At 41.0% G+C, this 10,061-nt stretch overlaps 1 protein-coding gene across 1 annotated transcript; it reads left to right on the top strand.

Annotated features, from left to right (window-relative positions):
• The first annotated feature begins 1,664 nt into the window (after positions 1–1,664).
• Positions 1,665–9,965, top strand: cfl1 (cofilin 1). The gene is made up of 4 exons (XM_080773987.1): positions 1,665–1,797; positions 6,227–6,537; positions 7,253–7,329; positions 8,945–9,965. The coding sequence occupies exons 1-4, from the start codon at positions 1,795–1,797 to the stop codon at positions 9,061–9,063; spliced, it is 510 nt and encodes a 169-aa protein (XP_080630113.1). The 5' UTR covers positions 1,665–1,794; the 3' UTR covers positions 9,064–9,965.
• Positions 9,966–10,061: the final 96 nt, after the last annotated feature.

Here is a 10,061-nt window from a genome sequence, read left to right as displayed (position 1 = left end):
ATGTGTTTACTGCTTATTGAAATTGTCTTTTGCAGGAGTGCAGCAGACTTGATTTGATAGATCCTGTTTTGTAAAGAATAAACAAAAGCTCGTGAGTAAACCATGAATAATAGCCTACTGTGGTGATGGTTTATTGAGGTACACAGGTGACTCCACCTGTCACGAGACCAGTGTGGTGCAGAGGAGGAACATGGAGTCCTCCACTGTAGCCTAATAGGAATAGAATAAGCACTATGAATAACGGCAGAATGAGGATCCATCTATTTATCCTCCATTCATGGATGAATAGACCTGTAGGTGTATGCCCATCCCTGTTTGATGTGACGTTCTTGACCCTTCCTCCCCTCCCGCTGCCTATAGATGCTGGCTCATTCTCTCTGCGTCTCTTGTAGTGAAATCTGCTTTAGAGAAATTCGTGTCCCCTTGTTTCCTTATATGGTGATCGGCGTCGCGTTCCGCCTTGTTGTAAGCGAGGCGCGTTCACGTCCGCCGCTACCATTCACTTCCATATTTGGAAGCGAGTTCAACAAACCCCGAGGAAGGGAGGGAAGGGGAGGGGTTGAGAGAGAGAGAGAGGTGGTTGTTGGAGTGGAGAGAGGAGGGAGGGGGAGCTAGAGAGGAAGAACGACAGAGAATTTCAACCCCATCATGAAAACTGGTTTTGCGCTTGCCTGCAGAATGTGTCAAAAAGACGTACATGAATATAGGCTTCAGAAGCCCCCCCCCCTCCAAAAAAATGTTGAATACCGGTATGCAAGTAACGGTCCGCTCACGATTAGACCGTTACAGGCTACAATCACGTTCTAACTTCTGACTTGCAAGTTGCAGACGGTGCCACCATAGATTGTAAAAGGTCTACACTTATTTGGTTGAATATTTATTTTAGCCCAACTTGAAAAATGCTCATCCGAAGAGTTGCTATATTATTCAATTAAGACTTTGAAGCGTGCAAATTGGCTACACACTCGTACTACACTGATAGATACATTTCGCTCGAGAACAAAATGTGTCTCGAATAAATTCCGTTCGTAAGTCGAAGTCGGTCAATAGATGGTACAGGGTCGTGCAGGTATGATCATTTTATTAATTATTAAATGGTAATAAAACACATTATCCCATGATGCTCTCCCTGCATGCACGCGACCATTTGGGTGCGTTTGTTTTCTACGCCGACATTGTCCGTCATAACAGATTAGTTGAATTTACCACAAAGAACAATTTCCACAATCTGATAATGATTTTATTTGTTGATACATATAGCCTATAATAAGGTTGAAAAAGATACAGCAAAACTAATAATAAAGCTTATTTCCATTGTGGCATGTAGGCTATAGCTAGTTACACTCAAGGGGTCAAATTGACCTACATATAAATATCGCAACGACGTGTGTGTGTGTGTGTGTGTGTGTGTGTGTACACGGTACACCGCACACCGCACGTCTCAAAACAAATGAATTACACAATAAAATGAATGTAAATGTACACACACATGAAATAAACCCCAAATATATCTATCATACCGGTATATTATATAAATAAAGGGGACATGATGCAACACATTTATGCAAAAAAAGCAGAAGTGTGAAGTGACTAATCGGGCGACCCAGTAGTATACGCGGCGGCGCGCCTTGCAGATTTCCTGCTCGTACCCGTACGACGTGCACGTCGGGCGCGACGGCACGCAGAGAGGCGCGCCCACGTGATGTATGTATCCACCGCGAGACCGCTGGTTCATCATCACAGCCTCATTCAATTTCCACCCAGAGACGACCACCAATACACAGCAACAGCAATATGGTACGTTTGACACTAGATTCCACCGTTATTAGCATTTACAATGGTTCTTGTTGTTGCACTTCACTGTAGATTCAGAGGTTGGACAGTTGGAGTCCTATAATGATTTTGGACTGATGGTTTTAATAAAGAATAGAGGTGAATCTGGTTCTCCTCAAAATGGCCAAGTCGGTGCCACTGTGCTTCGTGAGTCGACATAAATGTCGTTGACATTGAAAATGTTATTTTTTTTATTTTAACAGTTCGGAGGCACATTTTTTTGTAGAACTTGCATCATTTGTCAAGAGAAGCTCATTTGCTCTATTCATTGCCTTGAACTCAATGAACTGGCTGCTAGCCGGTTAGCATTTTTGGGGGGCTTTAGACGAGCCATTATATATTAAGCTTGAATATTTTATTTAAGAAGAGAGCTGGTTTCTTTATCGACCCTTTGGTAAACAGTCCGTAAAGGTTCAAAGATGCAGAGAAATGACTAACGGGCCCAAAACAACTGGCGCCATTTCCTTCCTCTCCTCTCGACAAAAAGGGGCCTCGTCGGTGTCGTTAAAGTGAGCCCTTAATAATGTCAAATAAAATCAATACATTAAACATTCATGTTCAGTTTGCTTTTTGCCAGCGGTGTGTCGGCTGGAGACGCCGGGCTGGAGTAGCGGTGTGACGGCAGGTGCATCGTCGTAGCCCCGGGCTACATTGTGTGTGCAGCTAACTGTATTGTTAGGTTAGCGGTGCCGCTGCTAGCGGAGACGGGAGGAGGCATAAAATGGTAGAGCTGTACCTCCCATAGCCCGTAAGGGACGGGCGCGCTGTGATTGGTTGGTTGGGTTGTCAGCGGATACAATTTTGTCCAAACGCGAGTAAATGTATTCAATACGAGCGGGGCTTTTTTTTGCATGGATGGACAAAACAACGCATTACATTTTATATTGCCAAAGCAAGTGTGAAATAAAAAGTCTGAAATGTATGTATAATTACAATATAGGCCGCCTACTGTCTTTATTCTAGGAGGCTCCTAGAATAAAGACACGTGAATTTAATATAACTAAGTGGAACAATCGTGCTAATCAATTTTAACACCACAGTAACTTATGGACAAAACAATGTAATGGCTACCTTTTTGAAGAGATTCCAGAAATCCATACATGACTAGACTGACTAGTCTAAACAGACCTGTCGCATCAGAATAATTATATTAGGCACACATACAATTGTCTGTTGTTCTGACAACCGACGAGCCAATCAACAGCGTGCCGCGCGGCCCATTCTTCCTGGCTATGGGAGGTTTGACACATACTACATACATAATGACAGGCAGTATGGCTGACGTTAGCTGCTGTGATTTCCTTGTTCTTTGTTTGTACTCGGCTAACATCGTTCCAGTTCAACCCTCCTCCTTGTGTGCGCTGCTGAGAATACAGCTAGTTTAGACTACGAACAGCTAGGACTCATGCAGAATTCGAGGGGTTAAACCCGCAGAGAAACAAAAGAATGGGTGAAATTGACAGACTTGAATAGTTTCAGAGCAGGGTTTTGCCTTATATAGCAGCGAAGCTAGCGCACATGTGCTGCCGCTTGCTGCATTCAATGGCCCCACCCTGAATTTGGTGCAAAGACCATTTTTTTGTCTTGGTCGTTGTTGTGTTATTAATGCCATTTTATTATTTTTAATCTGTTTAAATTCTCAGCCGGTGCCTGTATCGCACGCTCTGTTTTCATTTATTTATTTATTTGGGTTAGGAGGGGTGCGAGGAATATTTTCGAGAGGATGTCACCGTTATGTAAGGTTATAACTTTAGCTGTATGCCGGTTAGCCAGCAGATGCTAAACGGGCCTCTTCTTGTTCTTCCTGATTGGAGCTACGCATCTAATTTGTCCACCGGATGACTTGAAACAGACTGTGGATTTAGAGAAATCAGCTCCAATGATTAGCTAGCTAACTTCTCTTTTTTTCCACCCCATCGTCGAGTCGAATGTTGCAAACATTTGTGAGACAATAATTAGTCTATACTCTTAGTTAGTACTCTACATCTAGTTATTCAAATCATTCATGGCCCATTATATTACATTGACTTGAGACCACTCACATAATTTATTTAGATTTAAGGGATGCAATCATGCACCGAATATTCTACCGAATAGTGGCCAATTTTTTTTTAGAGCGAAACCGAATAGTCAATTAATCGGGGTACCTTTAATTCGTAACCTACTGTTTTGTTGTGATGAAAATGTAATCATGTATTTGCCATTATCATGTAGCTCTACACAACAAAGTTATGACGGCAATGGTACAAAAACTGGTCAAATGTATAAGTTTATTAAGTTATATAATAATCATATTCAGCTTCTGTTTTCAGCCCACTGTTTCCTATATTTTGTTTTGGCCAAGACTTTCCCATTCGGTGCATATCTAGATTTAATTTATCAATCTTAATTCTCTTCCTTTAGTATTTAATTTGTGCTATCTAAATCTGAGTTTCTAAACATTCCCTAATGTTGTGGGTCAACAAATAAAAAAAACATTTGAAAGTAATATTTTAAAACCATATTATTTATGGCTTGGGCTGCCTGGTGTGGTGTCACTGTCAACTTGTCTAAACGGACAGGTACATTTTCAACAACTCTTCTAGATATTTTATTTTATGCTGATGTAGCAATATTGTCCATTAGTTCTATTTAGTTGGTCAAGGTAAAGAAACGTACTGTTGGGTTATGTGATTGATGGTCAAGTAACTTGGGTTTCTATTAAAATGAAGTAACTTGAACCCAGACTATGCAACACCGCTTGGTGTTTTATGACAGGAAGAGGAGGAGGCTGTCTGTGGGGATGTGAGTGTTCTTCTTTTCTCTGAATGGACTGACCAAAAGCAGGTTGTAATCAGCACGGGCCCTTGGGTCTATCTGAAAAGGAGAGGGAAAAGTTAAATAAGCTTGCAATTCTATTGTAATCGGCACTTTTCTTTTTTTTTACTGACAGTCAGAAGAATTGGGTATCTCCCAGATCATGTGAACTTGATGTCTGCAGTTTAATTTGTATGGAGCTTGTCAGAAATCTATAGCGTATTTTAAGATTGTTCTTTTGCCTGTTCTCACAGTAGCAGAGCAAACCTACTACAGTGGCAACTACACCCTCTTCTGCACAATTCCCTCTAAATGTGGGTCACCTATTGCTTGCATGTCACTGGATGACGAGCAAGTATTTTGTGTTAGGATATTTAGGGATATTGCTGTGGAATTTTAAAACGCAAAAACCTTTTCCTTTGCTGGGGTCAACCTATTTGCAGGTGTGGTTATGGTTAACATCCTCTACCGTGTCTTCCCGACACTGATGTGATTCCGGTGGTGCACTGGCCTAAACAAAATCAGAAGACCTGAGTTGAGTTTATGGGGCAGCTGTGACTCAGGGATGTCACTTGTTTGTATTCCAACAGAAGACCCATTGTCTGTGGCAGAGCCTTGCAGTCTAACCCCCTTAATTCCTGTTTCCACCCCTTTGGTCCTACACAGCCCTTCCTGCCATCAAGCTACATGGTGAAACCGTGTCATGTCATGAGGCTGTAAACAGCCCAGCAACATGTCTTATGTAATGGCAACTTAAGGTTATTGCTCATGGTCTAAGACTATTCAGATATGTATGAAACACACCTGTTGTACCACACCTTAGTGCTCTTCCAGTCCTGATTGTGGATTTTGAACTTTGTCACTGATAAGCACCTGTCCGGCTACAATGGGACTATATCTTAATTCTTCACTTCCTCTAAAGCTTCAATAACTAGAACTTGTTTATAGCAAGTGGAATAGTCCTCATTGAAGCACAGATGGTGACTTTGTTTTAGCCATTGTTGTGAACGTTGACCAGTATATAATTTATTTCTTCAGTCTTCTTCACTACCACCGTTTGTAACAAGGGACCACACCTTAAATATCGGTTCTCTTTATCAGCTGCTCTTTTAAGGAGTGTTGTGCTCAGGGTGATAAGTCACATGCAGCCCTCTTGGGTCATTCTCCAGTTTCTCTGGTGTCAATGTTTTCTGTTCCTTAAACTTCCTTTAAGCTCAACTCCTAGCAAACTTAACATGATAGCCAATTTCTCTCTCTCCTCAGACCAGGCTACTTGTATTTAAGTATCAACATGCATGGGTGAAATTTAGTTCAATAATTTAATGGACAATAGAGTATTTCAAACATAGCTCAACTTATAACTGTTATTCCCTGATTTTTAATGGTTTTCATAGGATGTAATTGAAAACTTATGAATGCTAGGACTGGCTTAGGTTGTGTTCAGCTTTAAAAATATATATTTAAAAGACTCAAAATCGCAAATGCATTTGTGTTGACGCAGTATGTCATAATTCTCAAAACATCTTGCAGCAAAAGTATGCTTTGTCAAATTGGAAATGTACTTGAAGATGAATCTAACAGAGACTTTTGTGTGCAGGCCTCCGGAATCAAAGTGACAGATGAGGTGGTTGCAGTTTTCAACGACATGAAAGTGCGTAAAGCTCAGGCCAACGAGGAAGAGAAGAAGAGGAGGAAGAAGGCTGTGATGTTCTGCCTGAGCAAGGACAACCAGAACATAGTCCTTGAAGACGGCAAAGAGATCCTGCTGGGAGACCTAGGAACCACCATCCAGGACCCCTACCAACACTTTGTAAAGATGCTGCCTGCAGATGACTGCCGCTACGCTCTGTATGATGCCACCTACGAAACAAAGGAGACAAAGAAGGAAGACCTGGTCTTCATCTTCTGGTGAGAACCCAGACAGACCCATCAACAGTCCAGTTAGTCCGGTTGCAATATACAAACGAAATGCTTCACAGTGGTGGCAGATCTAGAAACGGACCAGTAGGATAACGTCAATATCCTGAGTGTTGGTGTAAACTAAAGACTAAGGGTACAATCACACCTCTGTGTCGGATGTTTTGTAGCCAACACAAGCCAACTTAGCCAAGGCTTCAGATGTGCCACTTTGCCATGGTGTCTTGTGGGTGACTGAAAGAAAACTACAAGCTAGTTTACTTTTGGTAGACACCCAGTCAAAGTTCACTAAGCTCCAGACGTGTTGAACTTAACACGCCAATGCCATCAATGTGCAACATTGTTTTTCCCAATAGAGGGCAAGTTAACACTGACGCTAAGCTGACACTATGATCCTGCCCTAATGAAAAGTCAATATTTGTTGAGCTAGGTTAAACATGGTACAAATGCCTAATTCATGATTCATTGCCAATAATATAATAAAACTGAAAACATAAAGTGTAGTGCCATCTGTAGGGCCAGGCTGAATATTTCACCTTGCCACAGCTTCCTCTTTCCCCACCTAAAAACATGACTTCAACTCTACTTCCTCTTGATGCAAATTTCAGTCCATATAATACAATAAAGCAACTGTTAAAGTATTTCCTTCTTGGCCAGAAACATTTTGAACATGGATAATTGGTTTAATTGTCTTCATTCCACACAGGGCTCCAGACAGTGCACCCCTGAAAAGTAAGATGATTTACGCCAGCTCAAAAGACGCCATTAAGAAGAAATTCACAGGTGAGATATCAATTCGTTGTATTCTAGTTTAGAATGATGTTTGCCAGTTAATGTGTTGTTAGATCAATTTGTTATGGGTGATTGATTTTGTGTCTAGCTTCCAGCTAACGATGTGTCACGTCACACACTGTTTAGCATGGAAATCTGTTCTTTTCGGCGGTGGAGTACCACTTTTACCCTGGCGCCCCTATTTTGGGCACATCAGAGCAGAAATGTTCAAAATGTTTATTTCTTTACTTTCAAACATGGCAAATGGCAGATCTACAAGCTCACAGCTCATTGCATCATGAGCTTGGAGATCTCGTAGGGCTTAGCCTGCACACAGAAATAGGCTTGATGTAACCAGTGCTGGTTCAGATGGCGTCAGTAATGGAATGCTGATCTCTAACTAGAAATAAGAGGACGAGGATTAAATGACATAACCAAATTAGATGGGCCACATAGTGGGCTACACTAATACAATGCAGATAGTGCCTTTAAAAATAGTCCTCAAAGGAGTAGTTCAACCAAAAAATGACTTATTTTCATACACACCCGTTTGTTTCTGTCGCATTCCTAAACCAATAATTTGATGACCGCCTGAGTCTCCTACCGAGTGTCCAATTGACCGATGACCCGGTCATCAAATTATTGTCTCAGAAATGGCACAAAACCTCCATGAATTCAAAGCTTTATGGCTTGCGTAATTGATAGAATTTTTTTGGGGTGAACTACTTTTTAAAGAAGGGACAATAACCATAGTATTCGTCCTACTTTAACGGGGTGCGCACGTTTTTCCGACACACCGAAGATCCGAAGCGGAGCGACATGCGATGCGATGCGAAAAAGCGATGGTCCGACATGCGCTGCTCCCGTGCTTGCCGTTAGGGTTAGGTTAGGATTGAGGTTTCGGATCAATAGTATGTCGGAACTAAAGCCTGCACCCACTTTAACATGCTTTGTATTCCTTCCTACTGTAAATCAAGCCATAACAAGCCCACATGACTAAAGTTCACATGATCAAATTCCTCTCAAACTGAATGACACAAAAATGCACTGTGACAGACAGAACCTCATCAGTCACAGAAACACTAAAGCAGTCCTTGATTCAAGCTGAAGGGAGTTGCTTTCCTCAGCGTCTGTATGTTCTGCCTCATGCATTCACGTCTTCACAGACGTGAACAAGATCGCTCACCAGCCAGACACATGAACTACAAGGTTTATTTATACTGAGCAGGTTGCTAGTGGTTTTGTCTCAGGGTATCAGCAAAATTGCAGCAATGGACGACCAGTAGACATACGCTCATAAAAATGCATTGATCAATTTATTATTATATGTCCTATTGCTCATTATTGGCACCTCGTCTATTTCAAGTTTCAATTGGATCAAATGGATTGATTCACTTTATAATATCCTGTAGAGTAAATTTGTGATACCACCACAGAGAAAGACAAACGGCAATTACATAAAGATTGGGACAACAATGGCAAGACTTTTGTGTACTGGAAGCAAGCTATATAATACCAAATTATACAATAGAAAAAGAGGTGTGGATGGAGAAATAGAAAACATACCAATTCGTTTTTTTGAGCAATTAAAAAAAATGCTTTTCTTTTTTTTCCTTTTTTTTCTTAGGTATCAAACATGAGTGGCAGGTGAACGGTTTGGAAGACATCAAAGATCGGCGTACTCTCGCTGAAAAGCTTGGTGGTGCATCGGTAATCTCTCTGGAAGGAACCCCTCTTAATCTATAAATCAAGCCCCAGGCTTCAATCGAGGCCTACCAGACACATCTGATGGGTTCAGCCGTTCATTCCAATTTGGTGTGGAGGGAAGGGCAGAGGCAGAACCGGGATCATTTGTGGCACTTCTGGGGGAGGGATATCGTGGGTGGGTGGGAGGGTGGGTGTGGGTAAAGTGACAGTATCAAAATTCCACAACTGCAGACTGTCATTCCAGTTCACACACATGAAGATGAACAAAACACAAAGGAAAACAAAATAAATACAACCGATGATGAAGAACGAAGACTTTAAAAACTAAAAACACTTAATGTAAATGTATGAAGGACAGGGTTTTGTTCTCTTGGGTTCCATTTGAATGATTGCAGAGAAAGGGACAGGCAACAACTGATAGGATTACAACATATTGAATCCTCAAAATATATATATATATATATAATTGTTCCAACTACCTTTTTTTTTGCCAAACTTCGAGTTAAAGTTTTTTTTTAAGTGTGTGTAGTTGAGACTAGGTGTTAGTTCAAACCAAGTTACTTAATTGCACAAGATGTTATCAAAAGCTTCTCTGGTTGGGAAACACGGTTGAAATGAAGATCATTTAATTTTTGTTTGGTTTTTTGTTTTGTTTCTGTTTTGAACATGCAAATTCCAAAACTTTACTGAATTCCATTTTTATTTCCTGTTCTCAATGAAAAATGAAGAAAAACGACAATGGCATTGATGTTCTAAAGATCACATTCCTCGTTACTTGTTCAAACAAGGATCCGGTGGGTTAGAAGTCTAGATCGTGTTCTTGAAGGGTTCAGATGAGGAGCGATGATGGATTTGAAGCCTGTGTTCAGTATTTAGACTGATTCTTGAATGGTGGATGTTTTGTATCGTCTCCTTATCTCTAATAAAAGGCACTAAACTACTGACTTGGTCTGACTTGATGTTTTTCCACCAATTATTCTGCTTTGTATCCAAACCCACATAAAAATAAATAAAGCATTAATTCATAGCTTGTGTTC

This window comes from Protomyctophum bolini (assembly GCF_963924005.1).
Source record: "Protomyctophum bolini genome assembly, chromosome: 10".
Lineage (NCBI taxonomy): Eukaryota > Metazoa > Chordata > Actinopteri > Myctophiformes > Myctophidae > Protomyctophum > Protomyctophum bolini.
This window is presented reverse-complemented; position numbering and strand designations above follow the sequence as displayed.

What these genes read in the sequence shown, in the direction of transcription:
- cfl1 (XM_080773987.1), top strand. An exon ending in GACCTGGTCTTCATCTTCTG is followed by an intron (nt 6,538 to 7,252) that starts GTGAGAACCCAG and finishes CATTCCACACAG; the next exon opens with GGCTCCAGACAGTGCACCCC. An exon ending in CATTAAGAAGAAATTCACAG is followed by an intron (nt 7,330 to 8,944) that starts GTGAGATATCAA and finishes TTTTTTTCTTAG; the next exon opens with GTATCAAACATGAGTGGCAG.